This window comes from Eriocheir sinensis, chromosome 22 (assembly GCF_024679095.1).
Source record: "Eriocheir sinensis breed Jianghai 21 chromosome 22, ASM2467909v1, whole genome shotgun sequence".
In the NCBI taxonomy this organism is placed as follows: Eukaryota; Metazoa; Arthropoda; class Malacostraca; order Decapoda; family Varunidae; genus Eriocheir; species Eriocheir sinensis.
This window is the reverse complement of record NC_066530.1, coordinates 19,727,615-19,746,717: the sequence shown is the minus strand read 5'-3', so window position 1 is coordinate 19,746,717 and position 19,103 is coordinate 19,727,615. Positions and strand designations below refer to the sequence as shown.

The 19,103-nt window shown below is 43.2% G+C and overlaps 1 protein-coding gene across 8 annotated transcripts in view; it reads left to right on the top strand.

Moving 5' to 3' along the window:
• LOC127002230 (E3 SUMO-protein ligase PIAS2-like) overlaps positions 1-19,103 on the top strand; it is a 32,871-nt gene that overhangs the window by 2,963 nt on the left and 10,805 nt on the right. Inside the window, exons 1-11 of one of the 8 annotated variants that reach the window (XM_050868025.1) lie at positions 290-373; positions 3,494-3,660; positions 5,609-5,946; positions 7,181-7,302; positions 7,965-8,066; positions 8,620-8,727; positions 8,976-9,108; positions 9,755-9,989; positions 10,494-10,684; positions 11,014-11,211; positions 17,358-17,438. In XM_050868025.1, the coding sequence (XP_050723982.1) occupies positions 3,497-3,660; positions 5,609-5,946; positions 7,181-7,302; positions 7,965-8,066; positions 8,620-8,727; positions 8,976-9,108; positions 9,755-9,989; positions 10,494-10,684; positions 11,014-11,211; positions 17,358-17,438 (1,672 nt within the window). In that variant the 5' untranslated portion in view covers positions 290-373; positions 3,494-3,496. Of the gene's footprint in view, positions 1-289; positions 374-1,701; positions 1,887-3,493; positions 3,661-5,608; positions 5,947-7,180; positions 7,303-7,964; positions 8,067-8,619; positions 8,728-8,975; positions 9,109-9,754; positions 9,990-10,493; positions 10,685-11,013; positions 11,212-17,357; positions 17,439-19,103 lie in introns of those variants that run through there. The other 7 variants (XM_050868023.1, XM_050868021.1, XM_050868024.1 and 4 more) reach the window with 7 other exon arrangements.

The window sequence follows — 19,103 nt, the reverse complement described above, 5'->3', positions numbered from 1 at the left end:
ATCCCAGCAACAACTTCCATGAGATGATTTTCAAACAGGTGGACTGAGGTGCCAATATATTTAAGAATACTGGCTTTGGCATGGCAAGTCTTCTTCTTCTTCTTTTGACTTGTAACGCTTTGTATCACCTCTTAGGTCTGTAGTTGTGAATGTCTGAGTGTGTGGAGGAAGTCCCACCCCCTTACCCTCTCACCCATGGAGTATTATAAAGACCTCCACCGTGTCTTCCCTGGTCCCCCTCTCCTCCAGTGTGGTGTGGTTCAGTCTGGTTCAGTTCAGTTCAGTTCAGTACCTAGTTTGTAGGAGGAGCTTCTGGCAGGGTGGAGAGTGTCAGAGAGGTGGAAGGGGCAGGCAGGGAAGGTGGTTAATGTAGGTAAGGCTTGATGTAGTAGCTGCTATTATGACCTAGTTCTCACAACCTCAAGACTGAGTACCATTTATGAATCTAGTCTTTGTGAAGTGTTGAGGGAAACAGAACACAGGAGCAAAGAAATATAGAAGAATGAGTGTTACAGTTGAAAATAAATGAATCACAAAATATAGGGACATGCAGAGTGACCAAAAATATGCCAAAAGTGAAGGAACGAAAGGAAAATGAATTGGAAAAGAGATAAAGGAAAATAGAAAAGTAAAAGTTAACAAAGTGTGGATAGTAAAGTGTCCAAGAGTGAAGAAGAGGAAGCAAGGGTGACATAAAGAGCAATAGAGAGCAGAAAAAGTTAAAAGAAGAAGAAATAATTACATGTGAAGTCCCAGAATTATGAGTTAGTTAAAGGAAGTTATGGGAGGGTGCAGAGTGGAAGGGGCAGGTGAGGGAAGGTAATTAAAGCAGGTAAGGGTTGAGGCACCTGTGTTGTGTCCTCCACCTGTGTTACCTGTGGAGTTCTGTACATAGTTAAAGGAAGTTTTGACAGAGAGAGAGAGAGAGGTGGGGGGGGGGGAGGTTACATTAGGTAGTGGTTTCATTTGCATATACTTATTTTTCTTTTGTTTTTATGGGCAATTCTAGCATTTGAGAGAGAGAGAGAGAGAGAGAGAGAGAGAGAGAGAGAGAGAGAGAGAGAGGTTACATTAGTGGTTTCATTTGCACATACTTATTTTTCTTTTGTTTTTATGGGCAATTCTAGCATTTGAGAGAGAGAGAGAGAGAGAGGTTACATTAGTGGTTTCATTTGCACATACTTATTTTTCTTTTGTTTTTATGGGCAATTCTAGCATTTGAGAGAGAGAGAGAGAGAGAGAGAGAGAGAGAGAGAGAGAGAGAGAGAGAGAGAGAGAGTTTACATTAGTGTTTTAATTTTCAAATACTTATTTTTCTTTTTTTTTTATGGGCAATTATATCATTTGAGAGAGAGAGAGAGAGAGAGAGAGAGAGAGAGAGAGAGAGACATTCTTGTATGAAATTTGAGTTGTTGGAGTGATGGAGAGAGAGAGAGAGAGAGAGAGAGAGAGAGAGAGAGAGAGAGAGAGAGAGAGAGAGAGGTTACATTAGTGGTTTCATTTGCACATACTTATTTTTCTTTTGTTTTTATGGGCAATTCTAGCATTTGAGAGAGAGAGAGAGAGAGAGAGAGAGAGAGAGAGAGAGAGAGAGAGAGAGAGAGAGAGAGAGAGAGAGAGGTGAAGGGGGAATGACTATATATATGTTTATACACAGACATATTTTTCTAGTGATAGCCATTGTAGGATTTCACAAGACCAGGAAAACCTTATCACACTCCCTCCCTGTCCCTTCCTCCCCCTCTCTCTCTTCCTCTCTGTCCCTTTCACTCTCATTCTCACTCAAGCCCTCACAGTGTTGACATGTGGCCCTCTATAAGCTGTGAGTGTGACCTCTCTGGCAGCTGGCGATGTTAGCTAAGTGGAAGGAAAAGTGTAAAGAAGAGGTAAAAAGACACATTATAATACATTGATACTAATACATACAGAGATACAAGTTATAATATGTGGTAGACTTGTTTATATAAAGAGGGAGAGATGTGGTGTATTGGTAAGCTTGTATATATGTGGTTGAAGCCTTGGTGTATAAATAGTCTTGGGTGAAAGCTGGAAATGGAGGGAGTGAGAGAGAAAAAGAAAGGTTACAAAGAAAGGAAGTCAAGATCTGAGAAGTGATAGCAAGTGTCAAAGTTAAAGAAAAGGAGATAGAGAAAATAAACATTACAATTATAGGTATATAAAAAGTAAATACAAACATGAGAACTGACAGAGAGCTTGGGAGTGTTACAGAAGAAGAAAAAAAAGTGATAAGCTGGTAAAGGAAATGACAAGAATGCATGAGGGAGTTAAAGAAGAAGAAGAAGAAGTGATGAAATTTGTAAAAGGCGTGGCACTATAGGAAAACAAGTGCTACCATATACATTGTGACTTACTCTGATGCTATACTTAAATTGGTGATTATAAGAGGACAAGAAGGAGGAGGAGGAGGCAAGTCATCACAAGCATGCAAAGTGATATAAATAATGGGGAGGAACGTCACTATGGGAAAATTAGTCCTAGTACGTATATACATTGTGACTTACTCTGTGATGCTTTACTTAATTTAGTGATTATAAAAGACCAAGAAGGAGGAGGAGGAGGAGGAGACAAGTCTACACAAGCATACAGTGTGACAGAGATAATGGTGGGAACGTCACTATGGGAAAATTAGTCCTAGTACGTATATACATTGTGACTTACTCTGTGATGCTATACTTAATTTAGTGATTATAAAAGACCAAGAAGGAGGAGGAGGAGGAGACAAGTCTACACAAGCATACAGTGTGACAGAGATAATGGTGGGAATGTCACTATAGGAAAAATTGATAGCATATGCAAATTGTGGTTTCCTGGCTGACTTTGCGATTACTTAACTAGTGATTATAGGAGACCAGGAAAGAGAGAAGTCATTACAAGCATAGAATATAGTGATTGAAATGGTGGAGATTGACACTTGGAAAAACTTATTAGGTATATAATACACATTGTGGTTTCCTGTTTGACTTTGCGATTAATTAGCTAACAATTATGAGGCCTTTGCTTATAGAAATTATAGAGTAAGGTAATAGAAATGGATTATAGACAGAAGGATTATGAACGCTAGGCCCTTAACCCGTCCGCTGTGATTGGCACGGATTTCGCCTTCACTGGTAGCCTGGTAACATACAGTCCCAGGTCTTTCTCTGCCTCTGTGGTGGATAGTGGAGTGTTTCCCATGTAGTATTGGTATGCTGGATATCCCCTCCCATGGTGCAGGACTGTACATTTTTCTTCAGTGAATTGTAGCAGCCACTTTTTGTTTCACTCCTGTAGCTTGGTAATGTCTTCTTGTAGGAAATCCGCAGTCAAGTGATAATGAGACCTTTGCTTATAGAAATTATAGAGTATATAGTAATAGAAATGGAGTAGGGAATTGATTATAGACAAAAGAATTAAGAATGTGAGCCCCTTAATCTGTTTCCATCAACGTAAAAACACACAAAACAAATTATCTAACCTCCGTCCCCTTCCGCAGAGAATGGTGATGACATTTCGAGTGTCAGAACTTCAGATGCTCCTCGGTTACGCTGGCAAGAACAAGACTGGTCGCAAGAACGAACTCCAGAGTCGTGCCATGGACATCGTGAGGTTACGTAACCCCGCTATCCAAGCCAAAATCAAAGAGTTATACAAGAGCATCCAGTAAGTCCCGCCCTGAGTTTTCCAGCACCACAGGTTGGGTGTGTGTCTGTCTGCACCTGCACCTGCTTTCCCTCCACTCTGGCCTACCCTGCCTGTATCCTGCACCTCCTGGGGATATGGCTAACCTACCAGCCTGCCCTTGCTTCACTTCACGGCCTGTCTTAGTGTGACCTGCCTGGCTTACTGATGCTGTGTTGGGTGGAAGAAGAAGAAGGAAGAGAGGAAAGAAGGAGAAATAATTGGAAGGGGCCATTGTTTTACCTCTCGGTCTGACCTGCCTGGCTTAATGATGGCTGTTGGGTGATGAGAAGAAGGAGGAGGAGAAGGAGGAGAAGAACTGAAATGGCTTGGGCTGGTTAATATAGACAAGTCAGTGATAGCAAAACCATAAACAAAAGCAAAGATAAAATTAGTATAGTTTGGGCCTAAATATGACCTAAAATTATTTTGCCTGATTTATAAAGACAAGCCTATGGTGAGCACTTCCCTTGCTTAAATGATTGCTATGCCTACTTACTTATGTATACTTATTATTGTTGTTACTTACTGTTATATTTACTTACATACTTAAATGGTGGATGCCTGAAGGTTTGGGTAGCATGAGGAGTCTTTTGTGTGTGTGTGTGTGTGTGTGTGTGTGTGTAAGGAGAGAGAGGGAGGCGAAATAGTTTGTGTGAGTATGCAAGGAGGGAGAGAGAGAGAGCGGGAAGTGAGAGAGGAAAAGGAAGGAAAAATTGTATATATGAGAGAAAGAAGAGAGAGAGAGAGAGAGAGAGAGGAGGGAGGGAGGGAAATGGAGGAAAAGTTGTCTATGGAAGGAGGGAAAAGGTAAGTTTTGTTTATTCACTTTTATTTTTTCACATTATTTTCATTTTTTATCGACATTTTAATTTCTTGGATGTTTTTCCATTTGTTCATTCGTCTATGTGTTTCGTTTCGTATGCAAGTGTGTGTGTGTGTGTGTGTGTGTGTGTTTCCTTGCATGTTTGGGTACGCCAAGGTGCTATCGCTGTTTCCTAAGATACATCGTGTGTGTGTGTGTGTGTTTCCTTGGGTACATCATGTGTCTTGTATGTTCTTCCTGGGGTACCTCTACTAGTGTGTTCTTCCTTGGGTTCATCAGGTGTTGTATGTGTCTAGCTTAGGTGCACCATATGTAGACAAAAACCTAATGTGTGTATGTGTATGTGTGTAGTCCCTATTTGTAATGATCCGTAAATCGCTCATTCTCTCTCCTACATCAAATACATCTATGGCAAGAGTCCGTGAAAGCTTCAGTAATGTAAACTGTATAACCAGTGACTAATGAGTGAATGAACTTGAACTTGAACTTGCCAATTAAGCGGAGAATGTAACTGTGTAGCCTGCATTGTCCGAGTCTGAGTCAGGTTTTTCTATTGCCTTGGTGAGTGCGAGCGAGCCCAGCTGTTGAGGTTCATAATGGTACCTAAAGTATTGTGTATTGCTCCTTGTTTCTTGTGGTGGAGTGGCTGGGAACTTGCTGACTGACTCGGTCTTAAATATATATAAAGAGTTGTTTGTCTTTTTTGCAGGCTGGCTTATACTCCTTGCTCTCTCTCTCTCTCTACTTCTCTGTCTGTCTCTTTTCTTCATTCTTCATTTTCTTATTTCCTATCTTCATTTCTCTTTTCCTTCTCCATTTTTTCCTCCCCTTAACCCTCTCTCTCTTTACACCTTTCCTCCTCCTTCTCTTCCTCCATCATTTATTTCCTCATTTCTCTCCTCCTCCTCCCTCTTTCCTCTTTCTTAAATCATAATACCTCTCTCTTTCTCCCTTTCTCTAACTTTCTACTTTCTACTCCTCCCTCTCACTCTCTTTCCCTCTGTCTCTCTCCCCCTTAAAAAATCTTTCCTTAATTTTATAACGCACTTTCTACCTGCCGGGTATGAAGCTAATGTCTAGTCTCCCGTGTTTTTCTCTATTTAGACTAGAGATGATGTCGTTTGGTGACAGGTCGCAGGCCGGAGCAGGGGGACCCACCGGAATACTCCCTGCGCAAAAAGTACCCCTGGGGATCAACAGCATAGGGAGCTACACGCAGTCCCCCAGTGTCGGAAGCATCGGGGGCGTCACGTCAACCCTCGCCTCCTCCCGGTACTCCACCAATTCCCAAGTGGTGGCCTCGGGGATATCGTCCGCCGGCGGCTACTCGTCCATCTCCTCAAACAGTCACAACTCCTCCTACCCCATCAACCCGGATGTCAAATTGAAAAAGCTGCCGTTCTATGACATCCTCGGGGAGCTCCTCAAGCCTTCGTCTCTAGGTGGGCCAAGTGTGTGTTGCGAGAAGTTAGTTTGTAGTGTTGTGTGCCTCTTATAGTATTGGTTTGTGTTACGATAGTGTAGTTGTCCTTCTGTGACATCCTCGGGGAGCTCCTCAAGCCTTCGTCTCTAAATGGGTCAAGTGTGTATTGTGGGAAGTTAGTTTTGTCATTGTGTTGTGGCTCATGTGTTAGTGTTACGAGGGTTTAAAAGCTCTTCTATGACATCCTCGGGAAGATCCCTAAGACTGGGGTGAGCCACATTTGTGTTGCATAAGTGTTTGGTTTTGTCGTAGTGTTGTGGACAGCTTGCAGGGCCCAGGGTCGTGCTTGCTCTAAGGGGCAATGATAAGAAATTTAGTCTTTATAGCAGTTACTCTAAATACCTTGTGTGTATAATGGGAAAGTTTTAGTCTTGCGGTACCATTAGGACAGCTTGCAGGCCCCAGGGTTGTGCTTGCTCTAAGGGGCAATGATAAGAAATTTAGTCTTTATAGCAGTTACTCTAAATTCCTTGTGTGTATAGTGGGAAAGTTTTAGTCGTATGGTAGCGTTAGGACAGCTTGTAGGGCCCAGGTTCAAGGGGACACTCACGTAACTCATGGTTGTGACGAGTCAATTTATCCTTGAAGGGGCTTAGAATGGGAAGGACAGCTGTGTGGAGCTTGCCTGGGTTGACCACCTTGGGGACAGAATTATGGATTACCAGCATGCTATGTACCCCCTTAACTCACGGACTAACATTTTACACCTTGACACCACAGAAGTAGATTTTATTTATTTATTTATTTTTTACAACAAAGGAAACTGCTCAAGGGCAACAAAAAGAATGTAGGAAAAAAAAAGCCCGCTACTCACTGCTCCCACAACAGACAAAAGTAAAGAGTGGCCAAAAGAGAGATCAATTTTGGGTGGAGAGGTGTCTTGATACATGCAGTCAGCAGGTAGCTTGGCAGAATTAACCCAGTAGCTGCAGGGATCATGTTTCTTAAAGGCCCCTCTGAGCAAGAAAAAATGAGAAAAAATCATCACTCACACAAACCATTTCATGACACATAGCAACACATTTGTTATCAGTTTATGCATCATCTATTTTGAGGGGTTTATATCATGGCAAAAATTTGGCCCGTCACTGGTACACGGTAAAGCCACAAATTTGGCCCGTCGCTGCTACCGGGTTAAGGATGTCAATCAAAGCATTCACCTCCGTAACTGACTGACTAAAATCTCTCCACAGCGCCGCAGAATTCTGGCCGCTACCAGGAGTCCACTTTCGCCTTCTCCCTCACGCCACACCAGGCCAACAAAATAGCCAACTCCCGGGACCTGCGGCCGGGCAAGCAGGACTACTCTGTGCAGGTAAGGCGGGGGAGTTGGTGTTCTTTAGGGTAGGGTAAGGGGCAGGATAAGTTAAATAGGGTTAGGGTAGGTTAGGTAAGGTGGGGGAGCTGGTGTTCTTTAGGGTAAGGGTAAGGGGCAGGATAAGGTAAATAGGGTTAGGGTAGGTTAGGTAAGGCAGGGGAGCTGGTGTTCTTTAGGGTAGGGTAAGGGGCAGGATAAGGTAAATAGGGTTGGGGTAGGTTAGGTAAGGAGGATGAACTTGTGTTCTTTAGGGTAGGGTAAGGGACAGGATAAGGCAAATAGGGTTAGGGTAGGTTAGGGAAGGCTAGGTAAGGAGAAAGCTGATGTTCTTTAGGGTGTGGCTAGGGTAAGGTAGGTTTGGTTAGGGTAGGGTAGGTCAGTATGTTATGTTAGGTCACAGTTAGGGTAGGATAGGGTAGGTTAAGTTGGGTCAGGTTACAATTTTAGGTTTGGGTAAGTTATATTAGGTTAGGGCAGGATAGATTAGGTTACATTATTTAAGTTAGTAAAGGTTAGGTTAGAGAAAAGACAGTCTGCCCTTGAATATGAAACCCAGTTCTTTGTGTTACCGGCAAAACGAAACGCAAGCATATATACAAATCACCCGCTTATTAGCACTATATTCTATTGGCAACTTAGTCTTTCTCATTCTTTTTCAGGTTCAAATGAGGTTCTGTTTGCTGGAGACGACCTGCGAGCAAGAGGACAACTTCCCGCCCAACATCGCAGTCAAAATCAACGAGAAAATGTGTCCGTTGCCAGTAAGTTCATCAATCTGTTCTTCTCTCTGATGGGGGCTTCGTGGTGCAGTGGTTAGCACACTCGGCTTACAACCGAGAGAGCCCGGGTTCGATTCCGGGGCGGAGTGGAAAAATTTGGGCGGCTTTTCCGATACCCTACGTCCCTGTCCACCCAGCAGTATTAATCGGGGGTTGTGTCCCGTCTCCTTGAATCTGTTCCCTTCTCCTATAATTCCTTCCCCTTCTGTCTCTCTCCAGCATATGACCACAGATGTTGCGCCGACTAAACGAAACTTTCCAACTTCTCTCTGGTTCGTAATCACTCACCCATAAATTTTGTGCACTCAATAGATTACACTTCCTAATGATCATTTTATATATATTAGATGCTGGTTCCTTTAGTAACTTATTCTCCAAGTCAGTTCAGTGTCTATTGCCGAAACAGTACATACAAATTAAATAAAAACACGGTCTATTTTTTTAATACGCTCTTTTCAGGATCAGTGCCTATAGGTTTTTTTGCTTGTTTCTTTTTTCCTTCTCTTTTTACCCTTATGTTGCCTCTCTCCGCCAGACCCCAATACCCACCAACAAGCCCGGGGTGGAGCCAAAGAGACCGTCCAGACCAGTCAACGTCACCGCTCTCTGTCGCATCTCCCCAACAGTCACTAACAGGATACAGGTACGTGTGTCTGTGTCTTTAGTCTGTATTCTTATGAAAGCCTTACCAAATGTGTGTATGTGTGTGTTTGCCCTGAAATGTTTAAGAATGGCCTTACACTCAAATCTACCTTGTGTTGTGTACTTATTTAGTCTTTAAGTCCACCAGAAACTCCTTTTCTTATGCTGACCAAAGAGAAGAAGGATGATAATTAGTTCTGACGCCAAAGATTGTAATGTCATAACACCCCACCATTATTTTTTCCCCAGGTGTCTTGGGCGTCAGAATACGGCCGGTGCTACGTCATATCAGTATACCTGGTGCAGAAGCTGACCTCAGACGACCTCCTGCAGCGGTTGAAAAACAGAGGGGCTAAGATCGCAGACTTCACCAGATCCCTCAGTGAGTAACACCTCCCTTGCTATTGACTTCATTCCTCTTCTCAACAAACTGAGGTCATACTTTGTTGATTCATACCATAAGGTGCTGGCCATCATGTGTTTGAAGGCACCCTAAACTTAACCTAACATATCCTAATGAGAACCAAACAAACACTATAGGTCTTGACTCGGAAAATTCATATATGTTTCCTTACTAATGAGACTTTCTATACAACAATGTGAGGTCATTCTTTGTTGATTTATGCCATAAGGTGCTGGCTATCATATGTTTAAAGATACCCTAAACTTAACCTAACTTAACCTATCAAAACCAAAACAAACACTATAGGTCTTGACTCAGAGAATTCATATATGCTTCCTTACTAATGAGACTTTCTATACAACAAAGTGAGGTGTGTTTATATTAGGTTCTGTGTATATTAGAGTCTTGCCTCCTGTTGATTCCAAGCTAGCTCTCTATTCTTTTTACATTACTATCCCTAATTACTCCTCATTATATCATTATTATCATCATTATCATTATTGGTTTGTAATTATATAATGTTCTTTGTAGTAGGCGCATTAGGTGTTTTACTTTCTTAATTATTTTGTTCATACTTCTTTCTGGTTCCTCATTGTCGCTAACCTCCAATATTTCTTCCCCCCAGTCAAACAGAAGCTTCAGGAGGATGCCGACTGTGAGATCGCCACCACGTCCCTTCGGTGCTCGCTGATGTGTCCGCTTGGCAAGATGAGAATGATGCTGCCGTGTCGAGCCAGCACCTGTGACCACCTCCAGTGCTTCGACGCATCACTCTACCTGCAGATGAACGAACGCAAGCCAACCTGGACCTGCCCCGTGTGTGACAAGACGGCCCTTTACGACTGCCTGGTGATTGACGGGTGAGTGGGTGTGACGGTGTTGTGTGTGTTGGTGCATGAGTGATACGGGCTTGGCGGTCATGTCGTGAGTGCCAGTACAGTAGGCGGTGGCTGAGTGGTTAGCGTGCGGGCCCCGCATTCACCTCGTGATGGACGACACAGGTTCGAATCCGCCACTACCACTTGGGATTTTTCAGTCACCACCGAGTGGCTTAAGACTACCCACATGCTGTCCTGAAGACCACCCATCAACCCAGACACTAGAGGAAACTGTCCAAGTGAATCAAGAACGAGCTCCGGGGGCAGCATGAACCAAGAAAAGATGGAGGCCGACTACCATCCAGGCCCCTCAAGAAAGCCTACTGGCACTATAGGCTGGCTCTTAAAAAAAAAATAATAAATAAATAAATAAAAAGAGGTTGGATAAATTTATGGATAGTGAGGTGAGGTGGGGCTGGGTTCTCTTGCAGGCTCCTTACATTCTTACGTTCTTTGTTCTTAAAAATCATTCTCTCCCCCTTCCAGTTACTTCCAAGAGGTGCTACAACAGAACTCCAGCTGCAACGAGGTCACCCTTCACAAGGATGGCAGCTGGACGCCCCTCATGCCCAAGAAGGAGCAGAAGGAGCCTGAGGTTGAGAAGCAGCGCAAACCCGAGGTGGCCGTCGAGACCCTCAGTGACGACAGCGACGACTACTCCACTGAACAGGACGACGGTGCGTTTCTGAACGTGTTTGGGGTGGGATCAGGGGTGGGTAGGTGTAGGAAGGTTGTCAGTGGTGTTGACGTTGGTTTTGGGTGGAAAGGAGGTAGAGGAAAGGAGAGAAGGGTGAGAGGAAGGAGGGAGGAGGAGAAAGGAATAGGATAAGAGCAAGATCAAGATAGAATACAAGAACTTAAGATTAAGGAGAGAGAGAGAGAGAGACCACAAGACCAGGAAAACTCTCTCTCTGTCTATCTCTCCCACCCTCAACTCTAAACACCCATAATAATAGTAATAATCACAAACATACTAACTAACAAATTAACCCTTGACCCCAAACAGCCCCTATCGTCGAGGAGGTCAGCAGCAAAAAGAAACCAGTCGACCCAGAGATCATCACGCTCACCGACAGCGACGACGATGACGAAGACACAGCGCCGCCCCCCTCCAAGCGCTCCAACACCGGCCACAACTCCGCCTCGTCCTCCTCGGCGGCCTCCGGTTCTGGCGCGACGGGCAGCACCACGCCCCACGGTTCAGGTAGGTGCCCTTAGCCTGGTTACTCTGTGGTGGTTCTTGGTATGTTTTTTGGGGGTCCGTTGTGTTGTTTCATTTGTGTTCTTGTGTTGTCCTGTTGTTCTGTCTTGTCCTGCTGGTCTGTCTCTATCCTATGTGCTCCTTTTCCCTCTCTGTCTCTCTCTCTCTCATGTTCTCCTTCTCCTCCTCCTCCTCCTCCTTCTTCTCTGTCTATCTTATGTTCTCCTCCTCCTCCTCCTCTATTTCTCTATCTTAATCTTGGTTCCTTCCTCTCCCTGCTTCTTCCTCCTCCTCCTCCTCCTCCTCTCTTTGTTTCCTTGTTCCTCTATTCTATCTTGTTCTTGTTCTCACTCCATCCTGTCCCTGCCTCCTCCTCCTCCTCCTCCTCCTTTATTATCTTCCTCCTCCCATCCCATCCGATTCCTCCATCCTCCCTCATTCCATCCTATCCTTGCTGCCTCCTCCTCCTCTTCCTCCTCTTCTTTCTTATCTTCCTCCTCCCATCCCATCTGATTCCTCCCTCCTCCTCCTCCTCCTCTGTCTTCCCTGCTTGTTTGTGTGTTTGTTGGTGATGGTGGTGGTATATTATTTTTGTTGTTGTTGTTGTTGTTGTTGTCGTTGTATTTTAGTATTGCTAGTAATGGTAATGGTAGCTTCCTGATCTCACTCTTACGCGCACACACACACACACACACACACACACACACACACACACACACACATACCAAGAAATACGAAATTGTTATGTAAATTATTCCAAATCATTTTTTTTTTTTTTCTTTATAATTATTAGCTTTTTTTGTCTTACTTTTAATATATACATACATGCCCTGGGACACACACACACACACACACACACACACACACACACACACACACACCTCATTCTCCTAATTTCTCCTCTCTTATTTATTTATTTATTTATTTTATTTTTTTGCGCTGGTTTGGTCACTTAACATCATAATCACTCTGCTTCTTATCTCTCTATATGTGTGTGTGTCTGTATGTTTGTTTACTCCATAGAAACTTATTATTATGGGGCTTTAGTAGCGTAATTATTTCCCATTCATTAATCTTATAAATACTGGGTGCAGTGGGCATGGTGATAGTCGCTTATGCATTCACTAATTTTGGTCTAAAGTAGTATTGGATATCACACTAAAGGGATTGGAATCTTTATCTAGTTCTGTGGGATGCTTCGAGTCTATTGCAAAGGGTATAAGGTGTTGGATCTTGCTCTGTGGTTAGGGTTTTGCATTGCCTGTCGGTTCATCTATAGTTTCATGCATCTATTGGGCAAACTAAGTAGTATTGGATATCACTAGAGGGATCGGAACCTGTATCATGTTCTTTGGGATGCTTCAAGTCTATTGTAAAGGGTATAAGGGATTGGATCTTACTATATGGTGTAAGTTGTGGGTTTTGCAAATTGTCGGTTATCTATCGTTACTTCCATCTATAGGGAGGGAAAGAGAGAGAGAAGGGAATTATTGCAAAAGTTATAAGGCATTGGATCTCACTATACTCTGCAGTGTGTGGGTTTTGCATCACCTGTCGGTTCATCTATAGTTACATTCGTCTATAGGCAAAGAGAGGAAGGAAGAGAAAGAGAGAGAGAGAAGGGAATTATTGCAGAGGCTATAAGGTATTGGATCTCCCTATACTATGCGGTGTGTGGGATTTGCATTGCCTGTCGGTTCAACAATGCAAGATGGCGCCACTATAAACACTCGCCTGCGCCAGAACAGGCTGGGCCGACCATCAGGCCCCACCGGGAAGATGCCTACCGGCGCAATAGGCAACAACGTAAAAAAAAAAAAAAAAACTATTTTTTTTTTTTTGTCTATAGGAAGAAAGAGGAGAAGAGAGAGAAGAACAAACTGATACAACCTAGTCTAAAAGAAATAGGAAAATAATAATAATAGTAATAGTCTAGCAAAATGAGGTTAACCTTCTCTGTGGCATTGAGAAATCATCATAATGGGAGTTCAATACCTTTAAAAATATGGACTTAAACCTTTTCCTCATCTATTTTTGTGACTCCTCTATTATCACAGTAAGACATTCATTATCATTTCCTTAGTGCTTCTTACGTTACTTATGACGGAAATTATTAGCCTCTCCTTTAGTGCATGTGTGTTTTTCCATCCTTCCGGGGCTCAGTACTAAGGCAGGTGACCGAGTGTGCTTTGAAGAGGATCCGAGAGTACTGTAAGGCTAAGTACAGACCTGGTAGAGGGTAGAGAAAAAGGGGATCAGGTACCATATAGTCAGTCACCTAAGAGTTTCCAAGCCACTGACTGACACACACTTGACAGAGGAAGATGATAGAGAAAGAGGGAGAGGAATGAAAGGAGGAGGAAGAGAAGAGGAACGAAGAGAAGGATGGAGAGGAAGAGGAAAAAGAGGAGAAAGAAGAACAAAGAGGATGGAGGAAAGGAAGAAATGGTCAGTCAGTCAGTCACCTCAAGTTCCGAAAGGCAAAGACTGGTGCTAAGAATTTCCAGACCACCGATTAACATCCTTCATTCACGAGAGGAAGGACTGAGGCATGGCAAAGAGTATCGCTTTAGCATAGTGCAGTATAAGAGGTGCATATGGTGTTCCCGGATGGGGTAGAGAAAGCAATAATGAAAGCATGTACGAGAGGTTTGGTATGGGTTTGGTGCGCTGAGATGGTATGGACACGTGAGGAGAATGGGAGAGAATGAATTTGTGAAGAGAGTGCACGAGGGAAGGAGGACCGCCTGTGAAGTGGATCAATAGGGTGAGCGAGTACTGGAGCGAGAGAGTTGGGAGTAACAGGATTGAGTGTGGTGAGAGGGAGTGCCGGAACAGGGAGAGATGGAGACACTTCTGCCGTATGAGAGAGCAGGGCGTCAGAGATATAGATAGACAGAAGACAGTTTGGTGAAGCAGAGAAGGAGCTGAAGAAGTAGTGGTCATTTAAGTACCTCAAGTTTCAAAAGGTAAAGGACAGTGCTGAGAATTCCCAAAGCCACTGACTGACATGTTTTACTCACAGACTTATTCCTAAAACCATCATCCAAAGTGCTCTCTCTCATTTGGCTAAGTACAGACCTAAGACAGTTTGGTAGGGCAGAGCAGGAGCAAAGTCAGTCAGTCACATTCAGTTTCAGAGGGTAAAGGACAGTGCTGAGAGTTTCTAAATCCACCGACTGACATGTTCCACTCAAAGATCTATTCTCAAAAGCTCAAATCCTCAAAGGTCCTCACCCAGCAGTCACATATCCATAAAAGATAAGAAAATTAATATACTCGCAAATAAGCAATCTCAGAATTTTGTTGTTTTGGCGTATTTTTGGAAGTGTGAAGCGAATTTGTCTTTATGCGTTGTCTAACCATTGGAAAGATGATGAGGAGGAGGATGATAGGCAGTGAAGAGACGGAGGAAAGAAGAGAGGAAGGGAAGGGGATAGAGAGGAGGGCAAGAAGAAAAAGAGGAGGTTTAAACTATCACACGGCAAAGGCGTATCAAAAGAACCTACCCTTGTGCCTCTTCGTCAAACAGGGAGGTTCTGTATTGCTTGGGGATGCCTTGAGGAGGGATATGGGCATCTTGTATCAACCTTCCTTTGTCTCAGGCTTTCAATATTGTTTAGTTAACCCAGTAGCAGCGGGGATCATGTTTCTTAATGGTCCCTCTAAGCGAGAAAAAATTATTCCTCACACAAACCATTTCATAATATATATCAAAGCATTTGTGACCAGATTATGTGTCATCTTTTTTGGGTGTGTTATATCATGACACAAATTTGGCCCGTCGCCGCTACCGGGTTAAAGGGCTGGAAACCATTATTCAGCTTGGCTCATGACAGGTGGAACAATATCTGTGTCTAGAGCAGTGATTCTTAAACTGGGAGGCAGGCGTTAGTACATGATTTCCAGGGGGAGGCACGGACACTAGAGGAAAAGTTGGCATTTCTGTGGTTGGAGTCCTTATTAGTTTGAGAAGTTTATGAAGAAAATGGAAAATTATCATCTCCAACTATCATCTCCAATTATCATCGATCGACACTTCCTTCAACTTAAATTAACTAGAGTTGAAATGCAAAGTTTTGGAGCCATCTGATTAATGTAGAATCACTTAGGTTTAAGGACAGACCACCTAATCTGGACCATGGGGTCTGTGGTCTGATTTTCTATGTAAAAATATAGTCTACGTAGTCAGGCTTACCATTGTTAATAAACCTGGAAATGAATTTTGTCTGCATATACAAAGAGGACATGGTAGTAGAATCATGAAGGGACATTGTGTGGAAAACTTTACTAATTAGAACATTTTGGGGAAGCATACAGAGAAGGAGAAACTATATTAGGAGGAGCTATTTTGCAAGGGTGGAATAACTGAACCGTTTGTGTCTAGAAATCATGAAAGAACATCTATATTAGGAGGAGCTATTTTGCAAGGGTGGAATAACTGAACCGTTTGTGTCTAGAAATCATGAAAGAACATCTATATTAGGAGGAGCTATTTTGCAAGGGTGAAATAACTGAACTGTTTGTGTCTAGAAATCATGAAAGAACATCTGTATTAGGAGGAGCTATTTTGCAAGGGTGGAATAACTGAACCGTTTGTGTCTAGAAATCATGAAAGAACATCTATATTAGGAGGAGCTATTTTGCAAGGGTGGAATAACTGAACTGTTTGTGTCTAGAAATCATGAAAGAACATCTGTATTAGGAGGAGCTATTTTGCAAGGGTGGAATAATTGAACTGTTTGTGTCTAGAAATCATGAAAGAACATCTGTATTAGGAGGAGCTATTTTGCAAGGGTGGAATAATTGAACTGTTTGTGTCTAGAAATCATGAAAGAACATCTATATTAGGAGGAGCTATTTTGCAAGGGTGAAATAACTGAACTGCTTGTGTCCAGAAATCATGAAAGAACATCTATATTAGGAGGAGCTATTTTGCAAGGGTGGAATAATTGAACAGTTTGTGTCCAGAAATCATGAAAGAACATCTATATTAGGAGGAGCTATTTTGCAAGGGTGGAACAATCGTCTGTGTCTTGGAATCATGAAAGAACGCATTGGGAGGGTCAACTTACATCCTTTCCGTATTCACCACATCACAGGACTCACCCAAACACCTCTCACTACCTGCTTGCATATCCTGGCAGAGTACTGAACCACCACCACCACCCTTGTGTAGAGAAAGTGCTTACCCACCCACCTATCCACCCACCTACCAACCCACTGCCTTCCCTTCTCTCTGTTTGCTATACATGTCTTCACTTTGTACCAATACTTCACTGCACATTAAGAGTATAGTCATTGTTCTTACACATATCAGCGCCTTGGTTCCCCTGTTTGAAAAGCCTCTCGTGGAAGTTGCTGCTGGGGTTTTCATGGACTGTTTTGCGATCCCAGTGATAGTTGTACATGACTTCCACACCTTGAACTGGAGAACCACCCATGAAAACCCGGTTAGCCTTCCCTGTGGCCTTGGAAAACAGTCGTAATGGGGGCCTGATATGTTTAAGAATATGGACCTTTGTTTTGTACCATTTTATGCCTTAGTCTTGAATAAGTTTAATGTCCTAAAGAGAGAGAGATTGCTTTTGGATATACAATTTTTATGGTTTTAATTATTCACTGATGCTTTTCCTTCCTTACTTACTACAGACACCACAACAACTACTATTACTACTACTACTGCCAGCTAACATAACACACTCTACAGGGTGTGAATGTTAATCCATGCCAATACATTCAGTCAAGCAGTTATCTAGAGCTCAAGTCTGTCAGTTAGAGAGCCTTGATGGGCCAGGGACCTTGCATGACCCACCCAGCCAGCCAGTACCAGCTTTTGATGTATGCAAGGGCAGGCAGGTCAAGAGGTGAAGTGAGGTGAGGTCAGGTCACATTGATACTGATGCTAATGATGTTGGTTGACCTTGGTTGATTATAAAAGATTGTAAGCCAAAAATCACTGCCTTTGGGTGAGATGGAATCCGTGAAATTACTTAACTTTTGTGCTTGCAGAAGGCACTAAGTCAAATGATGATGATGATGATGATGTTGGTTGACCTTGTATTTAGTGATTATAAAAGATTATAGAGCAAAAAAAAACACTGGTGAGGTGGAGTCCGTGAAATTACTTAAAACTTTTGTGCTTGCAGAGGGCACTAAGTCAAATGATTCTTGGTGCGTAGGAGAGGTTGATCCTGGCAAGCGACTCGTCTTTAGGAAGTCCCTCTCGTGTAAGTACTACCCTGTACATTGGTGTGGCGTGTGGTGTACATACATACATACATACATGCCTCCTGCTTGAGAAATGCCCTATGCCCTTTGCCCTAGTGTTCAGTGCTAGTGGGGCTTGTGTCGGGGGCAGGGGTTTTGCTCTGTGGTCAGCTGTGTGTTCTCAGGTTGTCAGGGTCACCACCACAGCAGGGCAGGTGGTTTTGTGCTAGAGAACTTACTTATGTACTGGGACATTGGCGACTACTCCAGGATAGGTCACCATTTCCTTCTCTCCCCGGCAAAGATTTTGGACCGAATGAGATAATAATAACATGCTTTGGCCGCTGTTGTAGGAAGCCTCAGAGAAGAAAGATTTGCCATTTTCCTAGAGTCCATTGCTGTCCTCGCTCTCTTGCCGTAGACACTGATGATAGCATGATACAAGAGCTGAAGGTTATGAATGAGAAGTAGGATGTTTAGGGAGGAGTTGAGAGAGATGGTAGGCAACTAGGTCTTGACGTAGGGGACACTGGTGACAACATAAAAGAGTGGCAGCGAAGATGTTGGAGTTGTCGCTGCTCTCCCAGTATACAGGTGCTCTAACCCGGCTTTTGGGGGGAACTGAGGGAATGTGTGCGTCGGCTAATGTTGCTGGCATTTGCGGCGCCATGACAACACACACCTCTAAATCAATCCTGTTGCCTGGGTTGGGGAGCGTCATTGCCAACACAGACGCTGCTCCTTGGACATGCAGTAGACAGTGTTGCCACAGAGTATATTGCTAGCCACTCAAAACAGTTATACATAAAGAAAAAGAATTATGGGCCGAGAGATCTGATAACATGCTTTGGGGTTTGTTGTAGAATCCCTCACTGAAGAAAGCTGAATTATTTTTTAGTACCATGAGAGAAAGCAGGAATTGTAGGATAAGAAGTGCCTAGAGAAAGGAAGGAATTGTTAAGTTAAATAGGACCTTGGTGTGGCACATTTTAACAACCATCAGCAGGACCAGACTGTACCTACCTCTGTGAAGCAGCGAGAGTGGGGAAGTGTCTTGAGCTTATGGAACGCGTCACTACCTTATACAGACATCGACGTACATGCGTATGTGTGTGACCGACCGGCGAGGACTTGAGAACACAGGGCTTAGGACAAAGGGGAGAGGGGTAGGAAGGAAGTGACCCTGACTCTCATATTCCTCTGCTCATTTTTATTATTATATTTTCAGTTTGTCTTTTTTTCTTTTCTTTTTTTCTCTGTGTGTGTCCAGTTTGCATTGCTGTGTTAAGCTAAGCAAGGTGGGAGGCTGAGACTGACCTGTTTTTGGTATTATTTTCACATAATTTTTCATCATTTATCTAACACCAGTGCATGACAGTGTAAGCATTTTCTCCTTTAAGTTCTCAAAATATTAGAGTTAGCGTGTTACCTTGCCCATTTTCTCTATACTACATTACGGTTAACCACTTATCTTAGCATGACCTGAGGATTTAGCAGCATGGGTGACCTCGCTAACCACTAACCGAGCTCTTGAACTAACACTTACTTTCTGGTTCTGCCGTCAAAGGTCATGGCTTAGAAATGTTTGGTGTGGCAGGAATGACCAAGTGTGGATTACGTCACTCATGCATGACGTAGATTAAGAAATGGTAGACTGAGTTCAATGGGAGAAATGAACCTTTTAC